Below are 20,444 nucleotides of genomic sequence, written 5' to 3' on the forward strand. Positions count from 1 at the left end.
CCTTTAAGATCAAAACAGTTGCTTTGAAAAGCAACGCTGAGATAGTCTGTTCTGTAAGGAGGAGATGGAAGAGGCAGGACTATAGTTTCCTCAGCACTTTGATCAGAAACAATGAGAATTACTTGCTGAAGGGCAAAAAAACATTCATTTTGTTTCTCCTGTTTGATTTCATTGATTCTCCTCTGCTCTCCTGTGTTGTCAGTGTTTCTTATTTTTTTCTTCCATTTTTTTCTGTTGTATAGTCAATAAAGTAGTGAATAAATGGAGGAGGAAGTATGCCAAGATCTCCAGAAGGCAGAACGGAAAAAGGAGGCCTCCGCACCTGTCTGTGTCTGTAGGTCTCTCCATCTAGGGATGCACCTGCATGGGTATCTATCTATATTTTGGCACAAATACAGATGGTGGAAATGAATCATAGAGGTACAAGCAGCACTGCACAGATTTGTAGGCAGCAAGAACCCACCCCTCCTGGAGTGAATATGCATGGTCTCTGTGGTAAGTGGTAAAGTGTCCTATGTCTTTTGACCCTTTTGGTGTTATTCTTTTGTTAGTCCCTTTCCTTCTCCCTGGATATGGCCAGTGTTCAGTGGAAATAGAAGTTCTCCTTCCACACAGCATTCAGAAGTGCCCAGGGATGGTGCTTCTTATTTTGATTCATACTTGGTGTGTGTGACAGATGCACTCCTCCTGTTTGAACTGAATGAACTTTGGTCCAGGCGGATGCTCAGCAAGTAGGCGTAACTGAAGTTAATCCTATTGTGTGAGGCTATCAGTGAGAACTCAGCACCAAACCCAAAAAACCACGGTTTGGCTGGAGACTGGGCTGATAAGTGGCCAAAAGTGCATTAACAGCAGAAAATTTGGTTACAAATCAACCACTTTATGCTATAAATATCAGCAGCCATTAGGGCCTGTTGAGCTCTCCCTCCATAGCAGCTAGCTGCATGGCAGTGATCTCCCCTTGAGTGGGGAGATCTCTCAAGGTTACGCCTCAAGGCTGAGAGATCCCTTACCTGACACCAGACATTGATGGGTTGGTAAGTGACATTTTTTGCATTTTTTTAAGCTATGTATAGTAAGCTTACGCAACAATCTCTGTATCCCATACTAACTTTAAGTATAGTAAATAGTATTGACCGCCAGTCCATCTGTACTTATTAAATATTTTACATACCTAAATTTACAGATTAAAACTCAATAAACTCACTACTAGATCAGATCTGTCTGAGTGATCTCTGACTCTTCTCCTGTGACAGTCTGTCTTCCTAATCTTATTCTGGCATCTCTGACATGGGAGCACTGTCTTCACCACCTTCCCCAAACCTGTCACTGACATACTATTTTCTTTGCAAGAGTTCCAGTTCTGCCTGCTGAGGCTGGCATGGGTGACAGGGGAATGCTCAATGTCGTCTTAGTTTCCCACACTTCTAGAACTGACCCTCCACTTCTGGCTTCCAGGGCAGTGCTGCTAACCAATGAAAGTTTAAGCACTGCAGCACAGAATATCTGGCCTGAATAATCTGTGCAGTTAGCCAGAAACATTTGACATGGATGCACAGCCAATGTGCGGAAGCATCAAATGGTTAAAGATGCATCTAAATTAGCAAGGAGACCACAATACAAAGAAATCCCCAGTTTTGACAGAATTCTGATTTTGTGTTGGGGGAACAGACTCTTAAAGCCAGGGTTTCAGTCTAGTAGATAGGAGTCTCATGACTGCCAGTGTTTCTGAGGACATTTCTGAAGCCCTCGTCGCATTCCAGTCCCCTTTCAAGCATTTGCCAGGAACACAGGAACCACTGGAAAACACGCAGCATATTTAATCACAAAACTGAATTACAGTCGACCTGAAATACGATGAGCAATGCACTGCTTACCAGGCAGAACAAAGAGATATTTATCTTTCTGTCTATCTGCTTAAATCTTTGTTGATGCCACTCAGCTGATTCATTATGCCAAGATCATACATTGCTACAGTTTGGAGATAAGAATGCTCTGCTAATTTAACCCTATGGCTCCTAAAGCAGCGAAAGGAATAAGAAAGTCTCCAGCTTCCCCACTCTGCTCTAGTGATTGCCTCTTGGGAATAAAAGATGCAAGATATCTCCTAAAGCAAAGAGAAAACAGCTATTTTATTCAGTCATTGAGAGGCCATTTTTGCTAGAGATAAGCATGAGGGTTCCCTATAGAAACAACACAGATTGTCCCCATGGAGAAATCAGTCACCCATCAAGCGCTGGAATGAATGCAGACCCAGTGGGCTCTACAGTTCCAGAAAGAAGTTGGTATTAGCTCAACTCTTGTTGGAAGCCAGAAGACTACTGTACTTGTGCCCTGTAAACTTCAGAGTCCAGGCATTTATTTAAGCATTTAGGATAGACAACACTGGCACAAAGGTAGAGAACACAGGCATGGTTTGCTAGCAACTACAAGTGCCATGTTTGGCTCCTATACCAGGAATCAGCCACAAGCGTAGCTTCAGTTCAAGAACAGCTCATTCTTTCTACTCCAAAATATTTTAGTTCCAGGTGTTGGCTAATTCAGTGGCAGTCATACAAACTGTATTATGACAGGGTGATTATTCTCCAATTTGCCTTTGTTACATTGTTCACATGTAAAAATTAAGAAAGAACAAGTGTCACGGTTTAACCCCAGCCGGCAACTAAGCACCACAGAGCTGCTCGCTCATTCCCCCACCCCATGCAGTGGAATGAGGGAGATGATCAAGAAAAAAAAGTAAAACTCACAGGTTGAGATAAAGACAGTTTAATAGGACAGAAAAGGAAGGGAAAATAATGATAATAAGAATATACAAAACAAGTGATACACAATACAATTGCTCACCACCCGCTGACCAGTGCCCAGCCAATCACCGAGCCGCAGTGTCCCCTGGCCAACTTCCCCAGTTTAGGTACTGGGCATGATGTCATATGGTATGGAATACCCCTTTGGCTCATTTGGGTCAGCTGTCCTTGCTGTGTCCCGTCCCAGCTTCTTGTGCACTCCCAGCCTCTGCTGGCAGGGCAGTATGAGAAGTTGAGAAGTCCTTGACTTAGTATAAACACTGCTTAGCAACAACTAAAACATCAGGGTGTTATCAACATTATTCTCATTCTGAATCCAAAACACAGCACTGTACCAGCTACTAGGAAGACAGTTAACTTCATCCCAGCCAGAACCAGGACAGCAAGCCAACCCTTTCCAAAACTTTTGAACTAACCCTAGAAGGAAACCGATTTTCAAACAGGTTTGCTTTTTCTCCTTTATTTTTCAGTTTCACAGCATCTTCTGGTTGTAACTCAACAGAAAGCTGGAAATCCACAAAAAATACATTTGCACAAAATTTCCAACTTGATTTTTCTGACCAAAGTGGTTTGAAAGAGTTCAAATAAGGATGCTAGAATTTGGAAGACTTCCTCAAATTCAGCCACTGAATTTTCTGAAGCCAGATTGTCACTGGAGGCACAAACACTGCCCATGCCAAGACAAAGGCAGTAAGCAATCACTATTAAGGATATCAACAAAGAATAACGCAGCTCCTCGACACTTCAGTTCCATTATACCCACCCTGATGAGCAAAACAGTGGGAAGCTATCACACCCCAGGAGATGAAACCAACCTTTTTCTCTGGAGCACAGAGTTAGTTTCAGTTTGGGATATGTCTATGAATGCAGAGCAGTCTTGGGGAGGGGAATATAAAGGACATTAAAAAAATAATCTTTTCCCCCATAAAGTGGCTCTTCTCAAAGAGGTAAGCTTAAAAATGTAGAATCAAGGCTATTTTCTTCCTGAATTTCAGAATGCAAAGATAGACACAGAACTTGTTTTAGATAATCATAAAAGGAACTATTTGCAAAATTCAACTCTGATCACAATACCCTACAAGTTGTGATGATAGATTTGTGGCCAGACTGATAATGGAGTTTGAATCCAGAGGTGGGTAATGAAGTCTTAAACTGATCATGACAAATGGGTACCTGGCAAAGTTAGGCAAATCACTGACAACGTGCTGTTGGCTATGGGAACTAGCATGGTTTAACCATAGGGCTATTTTGACACAAGATCAGAGACCTGCATCAGTACAGCTGTTGCAAAGCATTATGAATTCAGACATAGAGGGTGCAGGCCCTTCAGAAACCATAATCTGCTTATGTGCTAGAACATCGCTTTCTGTTTCTCAGAGTTACTTGCCCCTCCTTGAGGCCAGCATAAAAGACAAAGAATGACACTGGTTATTTTATCCCACCAGCCATAAGAAATAATCCTTATGCTTTGATAAAAAAAAGAGCGGGTGAAAGGTTAAATAAAGGTTAGTTGAAGGAAGATGAGGAGGAAAGAGCAGGAAGTGAGAGATGAAAGGCTGGGGGAGAAAGGGAAGGCAAGAGGATAAAGATGACAAAAGGAGGAAGGAAAAGATATAGAAAGAGAGGGGAAAGGCCATTGGCAATAACTGCTGTTAGCACACAGAATTGTCTTGATGAAATAAGCATGATCACGGGGTTACCACAACCTGTCTTTTCAAATTGCTCATTACAATTTTACTAGGCAAGCATTGCAACAAGGGCCCTGCCCATTTCCCTAGCCCCTTCCTTCAATATCCGCCAAGCAAGTGCCTCCGAGACCAGCTCTAGCTAATTTCCTTAAAGGCGTGCAAGCTGCTAATTCTGGGAAGTACAGATAGTCAGGAATAACAAATACAACCAAAATTAGATTAAAATAACCTGCTGGTAAACAAATTACGCACCAAAAATAAATATTGGCTCAAGCACCGGCGGGAGCGCGGATCCCCGTCATAACATCGCCACCCTGTGGCGCGCGGCGCGGAGCGGCAGCGCCCGCCTTGGTCCCTCACACCTCAGGTCCCGCCGCCTGCACGCTCCTAGCTATTCCCTTGTCAGCACTTGTATAGCAGGTGTCCAGTTGTCTTCCGCTCCCTCAGAACTGGGAACGGTTTGCCTCTTATTTTGAGGGGGGTGAGTTCACTAAAAGCAATAGAGCCCATGGCTAAGAGCAACATGGAGGGCAGCCCTCGCCTTCCACCGCTGCTCAAACAGGCTCCAGCTGGGGCATGCCCCCTCCACATCTGGGCCTCTCAGAGAAAGGAGGGCTTACTGATGAGCTCCCCAGGCCTTAAGACAGAACTGGAGCAAGATATGAAGACAGATGTACAGAGAAGTAGAACAAAGTCAAAGGAGGCTGGAAAAAGCAGCAGGTGTACCCTGGGACAGAGAGAAGAGACTCTGGGAAGGATGCTGTGCCTCATCCCACCTCAGTTTATCTATAGCTATTGGTATCTACCCCCTCATCCCCACCCTGGGCTGTAATTAGCATATAGAAATTGAAGAAAGAAGGATGGACAGGTGTAACACTGGAAAGCTTGACTGTAACATCCAAGAGAAGAGTGAAAAAACTCCTGATGCTCTCATGGCACTTCAGCACCATTATAGATATTTACCAAGCAACATGTTCAGCCTGTATAATAATGTAGTTCAGTCAGATGGAGTTAACAGCAGGGTGGAGAGACAACAGATATAAAAAACCAGCAAGGCAATGGAGGAACGACTTGCCATAAGCTGTTTGCTGAGTGCATGTGGGCATGGCATGTGGAGAACAGCAACTAGGAGAGTAGCATGCAAGGATTGGTAAAGTACTCTGGGATGCTTGGAAAGAGATAAGAAGTCAGGAGTGAGAGACTGGCTGATGGTCAGGCAAGAAACATCTTCTCTATATCAGTAATCCAAGCTTCCACTGATAGAAAGATGCAGCACTGTCATTAGAAGGGACCTAACTTCTATTCCTCCATTATTCACCATCTCTATGACTATCACTGATTTCCACTATGTACAGGGAAACAGGACAACCAAGGTCACTCTTGTTTTGCACTGCGTTTCCAAGCATTTCTTCCCTGTTGTGGATGAAGCACAAGTTTGTAGTGGCCCATCACTTATTTCTTTGGACAATCTTATACTTTCCCCTCTGAAACACAACAGCAACAATTTCCCAGGTACAGCTGGAGTGGTAATTTTTTCTTACAGTGATGCCTTCTTTCCTGGCAGATCCTGCTTCTTGCAGTTATGCACCTGTTAAGTGGGCATTTAGCATCAGCTTCTGTTAGGAAAGAGACAGAGGCCAAAAAGTTTCTAGCCAGCCTCTGGCTCCGCAGGTGAACAAAGTCTCAAGTAGAGCTTGTGGAAGCCTGAGGAGCTGAAGATGGATGTTTCTGAATCCTTCAGGGAGACACACTGCCATCTGCCTGCTCCCTTTAAAACTACTCTGTGTTTTCCCATTGCAGCTCATTGCCAAAAGCAAGAAGGACACTTACCCTCCAGCACAACTCCGTGTGTAAAGATAACCCTCGTGATCACTTTGGGCTGAAGCACTTAAGGTTACAACAGCCCTACAGGGAGACCCTCAAGAATGGGTGCTTTCTTGTCCTCTCTGTTTTATAGCCTTCACCCACAGCAAAATTGAATCTCACCATCATTTCCCAGCAACTGGGTTACTGCAAGTCTCCAAAAGAGCTCACAATAATCAGTCCACCAATTCAGTACTGTAGCACATTCCAGGATTCCTGCCTCCCATTTAGTTTGTATCCCATCTAAAAGATGCTAATGGGTTTCTGGGTGCTTTGCCATGTGCAGTTTTGCCCCTTGTTTCCATAAGCAATTTTCAAGTACTATAGCATTCACCAGATTTGATTAACTTTCCAAGAACCTCTGCACCAAAGGCACTAAGGTCATGGGCATAAATAAGTTAACTGTAACAAACAAAGCTGTCCTGACACAATCATGAAAAAGAATTTAGCTCTTTTCCAGCCATGGTGAATTTATCTCTGGAAGAACCAGAGCTGTTTTTCACATGCTCTGACCCACACCTCCCAAAAGACACAACCTACTCATTTGTATGCAGCTACCAAAGCAGTCTACTCCAGAAGCCTGGAGCTTCTTGTGTCCTGAGCCACAGGACAAGGAGAAAACTAAAAGACATTCTTGACCACTCAGCATCAGACTGCAGAAAACACAGTGCAGGCTGACTTGTGGGCTGTGGTGCTCTATTTGGTTGCACAGTATTGGCACCATTTCCCAGATCCCAGTTCCAGTGCCTTAAAAGAACATCAGCTGAAAATAGACCATGTGTTTTCCTAAAATCACTTTTCCATGAAAGCAGAGCCAGTGTTGCTGCAACAGTGTCATTCGGTTGTGAATGATAAAGGAGAAAAGGACACATAACAGCAAACTGGGAAGGGTGTCAAAATGAAGAAACATCTCTCCCAAGCAATGCCTTTGTTCACAATGGTCAACAGTACAAATGAACACAGGAACCCTAATCTGTACATCACAGTGATCAACCAGAGAGCCAGTGTATGGACTGCTTTGCTCAATAGACTAAATTTTCATTGGAGTTCCATTTTTTGTACCTTCTGTGAAAGCATCTGAAAAACAACCAGAATGATCAATGCGTTCTTCCAGTACTGGAAACCCTCTGTGCACTTCCTAAAGTACAAAAAGCATAAAAGGAGGAACCAACCAAGATGCCTTCACAACCTGAATTGGCTGAGAAGAGTCACACAGAAAATTTCTACGAGTAAATGGCTTTAAAAACTTATCTCGCTCCAGGAGAAAAAGGGCTGTGAGAATTTGGAGCTGAATCCAATCTTTTTTATTCCCTAGATCATTCTCATCTTCCCCCCCAACTTTCACAACATGTGTTTACAACTCCCCAGGAGACTACATTTCACAGCTTCCCTTGGTAATCAGTCCTTCACTTCTATATACTGTTCTCATCTCTAGACCCAGAACAAGCCTCCAAGTAGAAAACTTATCCTATAAATATCTTGGGACAACAGAGTTTCACTGCCCATTCCTAGTACTTACCATAAAACAGGAGTGCAGGAGAAAAGCTCAAGCTGCCAGATGATCTTTCAGCTCTTGCTCCACTTTTCCAGCCTTCTCTGTAAATTTCTTTCTACTCTGAAGGCTAATTTTGCTTTTGTATTGCAAGCAGCTGTGGCATAGCCCCACAACCCCCTTATTAAGATTTAGTGCCCAAACCAGAAGGTCTTTCCTTGTTGCAATAATGTGACCTTTAAATCTAGGCAGCAAGGTTAATAGTGAGGCATTATTTTGGAATTCATCACTTGAGCTGCTGCAACTCAGACACGATCCCATTGCAGCGTGCTCATTTAAGCGCTGCTTCCAGGGCTACAATTTTTCACAAATGCGTTTATTCCTAATACTATGAAAAGGAGAAGGGGGAGGGGAAGAAAAGGGGGGGGAGAGAGGGAGAGGGAAAGGACAATACGCCATTGTGATTTATCGTAGATTGTCTGCAATAGTAGAGTGCTCTTTCTTAATCAAAGCTTTATTAAATTCTGGTAATAAAAAGCTAAGTGTTTTCAGATTGGATAAAGGCAAAAAAGTGTAGCATGTTCATTTCAGGAACAGTCATAGCAGCAGTGTGTGACTGAGAACCCACGTTAAGGTCTTCAACACCCCCAGTCAGCTGGTGCAAATATTAAGCACAGCCTGCCATAGCAGGGCTGTACCCCACGGCAATCAGCCCTGTCCGCACATTATGAGACCTGACAAGCTCACAAGGGAGAATAAGGTCATCTCTTTTGGACTACAAAGTTTTCCAAGCCTTTGCCAACAGCATCATTGTTACCAGGTAAGCACATAGTACAACAGCACCACAGGACAGACAGGTCCTGGCCCCACTCTCCAGCGATGCTGGAACACAGCATTAAGCATTTGTCGCTGGCTGGAGAGGTTCCCCATTTCTTCCACTGTACCAAGCCCCAGGACAACCGCTGTTCCCTCAATACTCAAAATAAGCGTTTAGTCTGGGTCCCTCAGCAGCTTGCTCCCTGGGACCTAGGGCACCATCTCCCACAGAGCTGTGTGTCCACAGAGCTGTGGGGCTCCAAGAATCATAGCTAGACATATAGGAGACTACTGCATTATTGCCTCTCTTTTCTAAGCAGTCCTTTTTGGGACTGAGGCAAGAGGGGATCCCAAGGGAGAATGAGATTCAACAGGATCATTCTGTCCAGCAGCACAGCACAGAAAGGAAAGTCAGAAAGAATATGAAGAAAAAAAAGCTTACTTGATTTCAGCAAAGCTGCCAGAGCCTCAATGGCTGCCCTGGAGAGAGAAGAGAGATTGAGAAATAATGTCAATTTCTTCAATAATTTTTGTAACCTTCATCTTCACAGTCTTCTGGGCCAGGCTTCCCAGCTGGTCTAAATTGACAGCTTATGATGGACTTTGACAGAACTACAATGTTTTACACCAGCAGAGGATCCAGTCTCTGCAGCTGACTCAGTTATTCTAAAAGACCATTAGCCCTCTAGCTTTAGTCTTACACTGATTTGTAGTGACCATTACATTTAGAGCAACACCCACATATCCAAAGTAATGAACCAAGTCTTGAAACTGCTGCCCCAGAGCTATTTCTTTGTATCGGAGACTCAGCACATGCCCACTCCAGACACCAGTGCTTCTATCTACATCAGTAGGTTGTAATGTCCGCATCAAGCTGGGGCATCCCTGTCAGTATTTCCAGCCATATTCCACTCCCTCCTCTGTTTTCCCAAAAAAAAGCTTCACCCCCATCCTCCCTCCCACCAGCTTCAACTGAAAAGAAAATTTAATTTCTTTTCATTATAACTATATGTCTTGCATTGCAATGACATGTAAAGGTCCCCACTCAGATCAGGACTTGTCAGAAAGATGCTAAAGCTCTGTGGTAAGACTGCTTGCCCCGTGGAGCTTAAAGAGTAAGTAGCTAGAGGGGAGAGATACACAGAGACTTCTGTTGACCTTCTGCATCATTTCAATGTGCAGGCAAGCAACTCAACCTGCCCGAGTCAGCATAGCACTGGTTTGAGTGGGAGCTGGTCACTAACATTTGCAGCTCGAAAAACTGGACTGAGACATCCTTGCTCCCCACCATCTGGAGGCAAGTTTCTTCCTCATGTGGTATAACCTCCATCCTGCTAGCCCCACAGAAAACTTTCTTTTCCAGCCATGTTCTGCTGGAGCAAGCAGATCCATATTCTAACCCGGCTTACTGCTGTGAAGTTTCAAGTGCCCACAGCTGATTAAATAAATACAGCTACAAAAGCCTCCATGCCCAAGGATTCCTTAAAAAGTAATCTCTTTACAAACCAATCCCCAAATAAAATTGTATTACTTCCGTACTGAGCTAATTATCATCCTGCAGCAAAAAACAAATATTTTTTGTCATCAAGCTGCTGTTCATTGTGTCCTAACAGCAGCTGAGACTAAGAAAGATTCAAGAGCTGGTTCTTGCTGATGTTGGGTCAACATCCCTATCTAATGTAATTTTTTCATAATTAATCTGTCAGAGTTCAACAGCATTACACAAAAACTGCAAAAGAAACGCACAAAAATACAGATAGAACAGGAAATCAGTAGCTAAAAATCTCACTAGTGGAAGCACAGTCATGCTCTCATTGCTTCTTTAACTCCACCTAAACAGCAGTCATTCAGCTGGTGGGAGGAATACTGTCATCCACCAGCTATTCAGTATGCTCAGAAAAGGGATACAGCCACTGATCACTCAGTCTTTCCCTGAGTTTAAAGTTTGGGACAAAGTAAACAGCTCTAAGCAAGTTAAAGTTCCATCCAGAGCATCTCCCAAAGCACACACTCAAGTATGTATCTTGTAAAGGAGACTACATTACATACCTACACTTGCAGGCTTAAGTTGATGTCTCAATCACATGCCAGAACAGCAGAGCAACGAAGGAAGGACCAGAGTGTTTGTGTCTCCAAGCAGAAGAGATCCAAGGATTTCCTGTAGGCATCTGTTTTATTTTGGGGGTGCTTATGAGCATTGCAAAGAGTTTCAGTAGAGTTACACCACTGTCATAATGTCAACGCTGCCAGCAAACTTCCCATCAACGAAACAATCAGCAAATCTGGATTCTCCAATACTTTTTTGGGGTCTGTAAACCATATTGTATACAGACAATTTCATTCATCCTCAGAGGACCTCAGACCTCCCAAACCATGTTCTCAGATAGTGTAATCTCCTATTTCTGCTATCTTTGAGTCCCCATTCTCTCTAATTCCTCATCACACTCGCCCCAGAAGACCTAAACTCTTCCTGGCCATACCATAGCTGATACTTCAACAGCCTTAGCCACCCCAGTCACTTCTCTTCTCCAGGCTTGGAGGGAGCTGGTCTGCTCTGAGTCAATGGGTAAGAGCTATTTGTGCTTTTGATGTGACCTGGTAGAACAGGTTTGTAACTGCTTTGCTTGTAAATCTGAGAAACCCAAAGCTATCATAAAGATAAAAGTAAATCTACCCAGATGGTACTGTGGGATGGAAGATTCAGACACGTCCTAAAAAAAATTAAAGGTGGTATCACCTAGATCCCAGCACCACCACTCAGCAGAATCAGAAATTTTCATAGTGACCACCTACTTCTGAAGCAACATTACAGACCTGCAGCTGTAGCCAGCTGGATTTCCCACATCCCAGGCTAACAGCCTAGACACACCCTCATCTCATTCCATGCCTGTACATAGTACTGCAATAAAATAAAGTGGAACCAAACTAGCACATTTCATCTCTTCAAGTATTGCAATTAATCACAAGGGTTTTGGCATAGGCAATATGCAGTGTTCTGTATGTCCTACAGCATGTACTCTACAGTTACTCATAAGTAGGTGCAGACCCAGTAGACTGACCTCAACAGTATACATTGCTTTAGAACAAATTTTGCAAAAAAAAAAAAAAAGACACACACGCAGGTAAACTGTAAAACAGATAAAATGGGTTTAAGGGATAAAATGGACTTCCCAAAAAGATACCAAATTAGGCTGGCTTGATCTACATCTTTGATAAGATAACTGATTTTTCTAGACAGGGGAAATGTGGTAGATTTAATTTATCTGTACTTCAATAAAGCATGTGATATGGTGCCACACTGGAAATTATTAGCCAAGCTGGACAACATGGGGATTAGTGTAAGAATTGCAACACGGGTAAGGAACTGGTTAAAGAGGCAATGACAGGAGTTGTGCTGAAAGAGGAATTATTAGTCTGGAGGGAAGTTATGTGTGGAAGTCCTCAAGGATGTTTTGAGACTGATCTTATTTTACCTTTTCATTAATGACCTTGGCACAAAAAGTCAGAGTATACTAACAAAATCTGCTGACCGTGTGAAGTCAGGAGCTGCTGCCAATAGCAGGGAGTTTGGAATATCTTTCAGGAGTAACAGGATGTTCTTGAGTTCTGAAGCAACAGAAATGTGATGAAATGTAATAGTCAGAGTGCAAGGTTACACATTTAGGGTTTAATAAGAATTGCTGTTATGAGCAGGGGCTCATAACTTGGAAATGAGTAGAAGAACACCCTGGATATATGAGCCCATTAGAGGATGAGGACAAGCATGAGCCAGCAGGGTGACAACCATGAAAAGGGCAGATCAGGTCTCAGAAAGGAAAGCATGAATGTTTTCATACAAGGCTTCACCTGAACAGCTGTGTGCAGTACTCAGAAGGAACCATGCAGAAAAGTGCTAAGGAAATCATTATGGTAATGGAGATGTATCATGAGGAGTCTTAAAGATCACAGTTTTGTCACCTTAGCAAAATGATAGTTAAGAGGTGACTTGATTGTTCTCCATAGACACACTGGGTGGGGGAGAAGTAAACACTGAGGAAGGCAGAGAGCTACTTAAGCTGAAGAACAAAGTTGGCACAAGGACAAATGGCTATAAAACGGCCATGAATAATATTCAACTGGAAATTAAAGGATAGTTTTTAGCACTGGAAAATGAAACTCTGAAACATCCTCTTGGCAGCAATGGGATGAACAACCTAACGACTTTGAAAAGGGAGCCTGAATTGCTTATAATGGGACTGTTAGGCTCAGTTGCCAATGAGGAAAGGGTCTGAAAAAAGTGACCCAGGAATGACTGTAGTCCTATATCCCTACATTTTAATCATAAATAAAAAGGAAGTGAAATGAGAAACAGGTATTCTAAGTGCAAAGTTAATTAGCCAGGCCAGAAAAGAGCAGCTGCACCAGCTTAAGCTGAAAGTCCAAATAGTCTCGTATCCTGTGGCCAGCAGTGGCCAAGGGAAGTGTATAAGACCACAGCAAAGACACAGTGCTAGAACTTCCAGAACAGACTCAGACTCCAGTAATTTGCAGTCCAGAGATTTCATAAGTTAGCAATCATGCCTTTGGGAGGCTTTTTAGCTCTTAGTTGATTTTGCTTCCATATATTTGCCTGGGCACTTTTGAACTTATGCAAACTCTTAGCATCCACAATTATCCTGGGAAAGTTCACACCTACAGTGTGAACAGTTATCTACCTGCACTTATTTTAAGTTTGGACCTTAAATCAGCATTGTAATTTACACTTTAAGTCAGCTGTCAGCAAGTATCCCCAGAATATTACTTATCTTCGATGCTCAACAAATTCAAACATACAAAACACCTTATGGGAAACAAATAAGAAGTCATAGAAAAGAATGTAGAATGGACTTTCACCGAAAACAGCAGCAAGCTGATGGATGCATCAATAGGCTTACAGCAAGCCAGGCAAATGGTGTTTGCAATCATATTGAACCTCTTAACACCATATGGCAAACCAACAGCATCTTTTCTGGCATCAGATGATAAAATGATATGAGTAAGCCTGGGACAGGAAGACAGAGAGAAAGATAATAAATTGTGCATGAGAGCAAGGATGGGGCGGGGGAAGATAGGAACAGGAGGAAAAGTTTAAGAGCACAAGAAAGATGACTTGATTAGCCATATGCTAGACCAGAGAATTCGATAGCATGCCCAGTGCAGAACTCTGCATTTGTCTCAAGGAGGAACGTGGGGAAAAAGAAATCATTAAAAAACCTGCCAAATCTGTCCAGATGCCTTCCTCTGATTTTCTGTTCTTTGTGGTAATATGTTAGTAAAATCTTAGCTGTTTTGTCAATCCCAGTGTATCTCAAAAGGAGTCTCATATATTTCAAAAAAGGATGTCTAAATAAAGTTGCCCCATCTTAAAAGACATAATAATAAGTGCTGCTCCATAATCAGAAAACATGAAAAACTCCCTGTAGTAGCAGTCGAGACAGCCACTCTGAAGAATGGAAATCTTTGAAGTGTTTCCAAGTCAGCAGCTTGGCTATCAGGGCAAGAGTACAACTAGCAGACAGATAGACAAATGCAACTTCCAGATCCTGTGCTTAGGAACCACGAGCAACAAAGAAAAACTCCGCTTCCCAAGCCAAAGCACAATTGGATTAGCCAGTAAAACCGGGCTGCTAAAAACCATAGACAAAGAAGTCTTATGCCTAGGTCACCCTTTCAGATCTGAGCTACTAGGACAGTGTTAGCCGAAAATCACTGCAGACAGAGGAGACTGAAAGCCAGGATCTCTTAAGTTTTCTTCTCCGGTCTGATCTCAGCTCACAGGTTGTAGTGCTGGGCAGTATAACGGACAACGCTGTGCCTCTGTTTCTGTCTCTTGACTAGATAATTTCTGTTCCACCCCATTATTAAAAAAAAAAGACTCCTGAAAATGAAAAACCTCACTACAGAAGAGATACATGGTGGACTACATGAAAGGATTTTAAGACTCATAGGACACATTGACATTGGTGCCCACCTGTTCAGGGCTAGCTTGGAACTATGGACAGGGAACAGTAGAGAAGCCAAAGACTGAACAAAGAAGTGATCCAAAAGGGCTCTGCAAATCAGCCCCCAAGTAATTTAACCAGCCTTACTTCTCCTGCAAGATTGTGCCTTTTACATGCCTAAACACAAAACATCCTCTTCAAGTTATTGAATGAAAGCTAATGACTTGGTGCTCCATTAAATACCTCTCAACCTGATACCTGATCTAATTCCTAAAGGCAATCACACCTGGATAATAAAGACGTAAAGCACTATTTTTATAGAAACGTAAGAAAAGGTTCTGCCCCTGCCTGGCAACCCGCATTGCTTCAGCCCATGCTCCCTCCTTTTGCCCTTCACCCTGCTATTTTGCAGTATACTCATTTGTTGCTGTCATGTTTATTTATATCACAAGCAGTGGGGGGCAGGGACCATGCAATATATATTTGTACAGCATCTAGCACAATTGGAACCCTGACTGAGGGCTCAAGGTATTACAGCTTACAGGCTTAAAGCCCCTAAGCTTCCATAGCCCCTGCCTCTGGGAGGAATTAAGTGCCCTTGAGCGTACATATTGTCTGGTTGCATTTTGCCTCCAACCCCTGGGACTCATACTTAACTACTGGAGTTTATACAGCCACAGAGCAACTCACTCAAAAGACAATTTCACATTTGACAACTGAGAGACATTTAGAAACAACATGTAGGCACCACGGCAATAGGTGCTTTATAAATCCTACCAGAAGGTAGATCTCATCCGAGACAGATGCCTTGAATAGTCATTTCCCTTGTGGCCCAGAAATACAGATCTTAAGTATGCAGACACTTGCACAGTGATTTGTTTTGTTTTAAAGGCTTAAAGCCAGCAGCTTCACAAGTCTTGGAAATATGGGTGTGCAAAAGCTGCTTATGCTGCTGGCATTTTCATAGCACTGCTGGTCTAGGACTTACGCAAAAACACCCATCATCATGTCCACTTTAATTCCAGCTTGTTAGCTAGGCATTAAAACTTATGCTAAAGGCAAAGCCTGCTCACAGTCTGCAGTGTCCCACACACTGCCAACAGGTGGAGTTTGGAGATCCAGCTGTTGTGCACAGATGTGCTTTCGGTGTAATGCTGAAGGAAAGGGAATAAAAATCACACACTCCTTTTCTAATGGTTACTCCAATTCCCATGGCCAGCTTTTTTTTTTCCTGGAAAAGCACACGCTGTCTTTAATACAAATATGCGTCTTCTGTGGAACTTGTTCTCTGTGATGCAATTCATTTTGCTGAACAGAATTAGTAAGCAAACAAAAAACACGTACAGAAATTAAATGCATACTAAACAGTATTTCCTCCCCATCTTTAAAGATTTATATGGCCATTAATTCTACGAGGAGGGCTGCGAGGAAAAAGAAGTGTGCACAGGTGCCAAAGTCAATGCTAATAGCCAACAAGACTTAACAGCAAAAGGAGTGATGATTCTCTGCTTTTTAACCCTACAACAGATTCAGGAGCAAATTTTCTCCTATCTTGCATTTTGGTGAGCTGAAGTCAATGTGTTCTCCAAAAGACATGCTGCTCCTTGTACAGAAGTTATAGTTGTGATGCAGAAGCCCCAGTGTGAGGTCCTCTCTTGCTCTCATAGCTAATACAATAAGCATATCTCAGGTCACAGGTTCAGCTCAAAGCCTTCACTGTAGCATCTTCCAAACATCTCTGCCTGCCCTGGAGCCTGTTAGGTTAAAATCAGTGAAAAGGTATAGCCTTCCAGCCTCTTTCATCTCTGCCTCCCAGAAAGAAGAGTCACTCTAGGGTTATCCTCCAGGCACCCTTACAAGTATCCTACTTTCTCTCGTGTACAAGTACAGAAGTATCGTAAAAATTCAACCTATTCTTTACAGCTCTAAATTAAATTAGCTTCCAAGTAGTAACAAAGAAGAACAAGGTACACGAAATACACTTAAATCCTTGCCAAAAAAATGCCCAGGCATTTCTTACAGCATGGTGCAGAGCTGGCACTGCTTCCTCAGGCAGAAGCCGTACCTCAGAAGATTTCCCATTCCTGTCAACTCCCTCTCTAGGGTCAGATGTCACCAATATGGCTGAGGCAGGCTGTGACAGCTTGTCATTCACATCAAGATGAAGAGGCTGGAAGGATCACAATCAAACAGGATTCTTAACAGATTCATCACCCAGGCAGTTTCAGGCTGACAGTGTGAGAATCCAGCTCTCCCACCCAAGGGACACATGTAGGGGAACTGAGAAAGGGGCTTGATACCATCCTTGATTAAGAGGAGTGGTGAGAATACTCATCGAGGCCACATCTGCTGACAAGCACCAGCACAGCCCTACAAAACATCTCGTACACAATTAAAGCGTGTCAGTGAGTGGGGTTAAATCCCTCTCCTTTCCCCAGACAGCTGTTTCCCAATCCCAATTCAGTTACAAGTGATAAAGAGCCCAGTGGTCTGTTGGCTCACTCCTTGGTTATCAATTTATTCATAGCTTATCAGTTCACCATGCCCAGCAGCTTTTGCTCTGGAGACCCCAGGGATTGATATGTACTTTGTGCTCATGGCGAGGTAGGTGCTCAGTGCACGGGGGAGAGACCAAGCCCCGTTCTGCTTGCTTCTGGATCGTTCTGCCTCAAACTTTTCTGAATGCTGTGTACACCTAGAGTAGGAGCAGGGAGAGGGACATAGTCCACGTGTTTGGTGAAACCCTACTTACTGCATGATGAAGCCAAAGGGCACTGCTTGGTGACATACCCAAGAACCCTAGGCGCAAGTCTCAGCAGGGCAACTGTGACTTCTGTCCTCATTAAGAGAAATTGAATTGCAGGTGCTTTGCCGTTGGGGACTCTCTGATGGTGATCTATAAAAGAGAAGGTAGAGCTTGGGGGTACCCGGGACTTTATGAGGCCAGAAAATGAGCCTGCACTCACACTATATTGCCTGCAAACAACTGCAAGATTTTTATTTTATGGATACCATCAATTGCTGGCAGTGAGATATCCAAGGGCAGCTTGTGTTGCCGACAGCCCAGGTAGTGAGGTATCTAACATGTCACTGCTTGTGCCCAGAGCTATTTGAGAGCACAAAAGGGAGGCTGATTTCAAAGTAATCAAGGCTAAGAGCTGTAGTTCTCCCTGACTACTGGTTAGTACAAACCATCTCTAAGGCAGCAGTAATCTCAGGGTATATCTTAAAAAGCACTTTTTAATGAAAGGTGCTCTTGAGCTGTAAAGCAGCAGTATTTGAAATAGCAACCTTTACTGCCTGTAACTAGGCTGCTGCGATGGATGGGAAATTTGAGTTTTCATTTCAGCCATTCCTGCAGTTTCACTGCTTGGGATTTTGAGGTTTGTTTTGTTTGGGGTTTTTGTTTGGTTGGTCTTTTTAACCAAAGAAATCAGCGTCTTTCAGGGAAACTAGTTTTAAAAATGTGTACAATTTAGAAGACTTGAAAAGAACATGAAATATGAAGCTGAAGGACTGAGAAAGCACCATCTTCCTTGATCTCTACCAAGAAAAAAGGCTGACTGGTGTAGCAGCCTTTTCTTTAAGCAAAAGTCAGATGCCTCAGAATAAAAGAAGGAATGACCGATATTGAACACAAGATGAAAACCTGTGTTTGTTCTTTTTAATCTGATGGTACTGTTTCCATATTACAAAGCTCTAGAAACAGATCCATCAGTTTGAGTTTATATGGCACTTCACTTCCCCTCTGGTCCTATTCAGATGAAGCACATCCATAAAGTCCAGCCAAAGGAAACTTAAAGCTTAAAACCTCTAGGGAAGAGAGCTGGCTTGCAGAGTTTCTTTGAATATGCCAGAGCAAGAAGCCGTTTCATGCAAATATAGCTACTGGAATCATTCTCCCTGTGCTGCATGACAAATTGCAACTTGGGTGGTTGTGAACTGGCAATAATGTCATAACATAACCCTACAGCCCTGCTCAGTTCTGCCTATTGGCGAGTGTCCCGTTACAGTCTGCCTGTAGTACTAAGGCCATGATTTGAATGTGTGAGTAGCTGTTTACACACCAGCTACAGCACTAACAGCACACTGTTACATCCACATTTGCAGTAGGGAACAAGTGGAAAAAGATATTGATGCCAATTAATCTTCTCGCATGCAATACTTTCCATTTATCAGTCTCCGTGTGCTTCCCAAGTAGGTAAGCATCATTTCCCTTGTTACGCACACAGGTTAGGCAGTTTCTGTATATTGCTCTTACCTAAATCCCAAAGGATGGTGGTCAGAGTTAGAGCTGCCTGAAAAGCTCACATGCAAGTGGAATTTCAACAAAATATATAGAAGAAAATATGCAGAAGCTGTCACTGATTTTCTCCTGTTTTCCAGCTACCCCCACTTTTCATCTCTTCCGATGACCGTGTTCCCTCACATATATACTTAGCCCTTCAGGACTGAATTTACTGTGAATTGGGCACTTCACAGTTTAGTGGTCCTAATTGATGCTGCCAAATATGAACATGCTTGGAAATACTGGGGTAATTGTTTGTAAGCCATGTGTGTACACAATACTGAGCTTAATTGGTACTATTAACTCAGTCTCAAATTGAGAACAATGCATAAACATGCTTGAGAAAAAGTAACATTCTCTTACAGATTCACATTAGGCATCTTGACCTGAATTTAAAAGGCATTTTTATTTCTAAACACGCAGCTAGCACTCAGCAGGATTTTTCAAAGCCCCGTTGTATACTAAGGTCAGAACTACCTTTTAACTGTATGAGTTAGGCCTTTAACCTGCCGAGAAGCTTTCTGTTATGGTTATATTCCCTTTCATCTTCACACATCTAAATATCTCTGAAAATCCAGACATTCATTCAGAAAATTCAGTCCTCACTGACCCAAGTCCCTTCAGTCAACACCAATAGCCAATTTATAAGAAATTTTTCTAATCTGTCTTGTATGCAAAAGAAATGCTAATTTTACCCACTGTGTGTTGTCAAAATGGAGGACTGCAAAACACATGTAGAACAGTGCTAGAAACATATAGGACTGACTAATTTTGCCACAGGCAAGTACAGTAAGCATGAAGACTTTGGGGAAATAGATGTTGCAATTGCAGAGCAGGGAGGAAAGCTTATTAACTCGCCTGGGATTTTCAATAAAGGTTTAGCAGAAAAAAGCCATCCTGTGATTCACCTCCCTCTGCCGTTCTGTAGTTTCTGTCTTGCTTGACAGGTGGGAGGGGGAAATGGGGATACTGCTGTATTGTGTAGCATACACACAGGGATATATCTTTGCAGGAAAAAGAGCCAAAGTGTGGAAAGTGAACAGCTTTCACACTGCCCTGCGGCAGCTTTCTGGACACAAGATCTCCAAGCTGTGATAGGAAAGGCAGAAGAGCCATCGGAGTACACGTGATCAGGTTCAAACTAAGTAGGATAGATGTTGCAAATGAGAATGCATCTTCTGCAGAAGCTGTCTGTGCAAGTAGGCTGAGCCACCCTCACAAAAGCCCACAGCCTCAAACGGCAGCCGATGCACCAGCACTCCAACCCCTGCTGTGAATTTGTCCTTGTCCTGTCCTCATCTCTGCAGCTCAGGCAGGACAGAAGTAGAACATCTTACTGCAGGGAAGGCAACCTACAGGCTGCAGGTCAGAGATGAGGCTCTCTACAACCACAGTACTTCAAGATACTTAGCATTTCAAAGGACAACAATGGGCTATATAAGATGGCAATGGGAATGGCACAGGTAGGGGTCCTGAGAAAGAGAATTATGTTTAGTTTAGTAGTATGCTCAAGAGTCAGAGAAATAGTATTCT

General features: G+C 43.0%; 1 protein-coding gene across 1 annotated transcript in view; it reads right to left on the bottom strand.

The window, feature by feature from the left end:
• The window catches only part of AGBL1 (AGBL carboxypeptidase 1), a 278,022-nt gene that overhangs the window by 238,225 nt on the left and 19,353 nt on the right, over positions 1 to 20,444 (bottom strand). Inside the window, exon 6 of the mRNA XM_050903524.1 lies at positions 9,106 to 9,143. Coding sequence (XP_050759481.1) covers positions 9,106 to 9,143 — 38 coding nt within the window. The remainder of the gene's footprint in view (positions 1 to 9,105; positions 9,144 to 20,444) is intronic.

Source organism: Gymnogyps californianus, chromosome 11 (assembly GCF_018139145.2).
Source record: "Gymnogyps californianus isolate 813 chromosome 11, ASM1813914v2, whole genome shotgun sequence".
Lineage (NCBI taxonomy): Eukaryota > Metazoa > Chordata > Aves > Accipitriformes > Cathartidae > Gymnogyps > Gymnogyps californianus.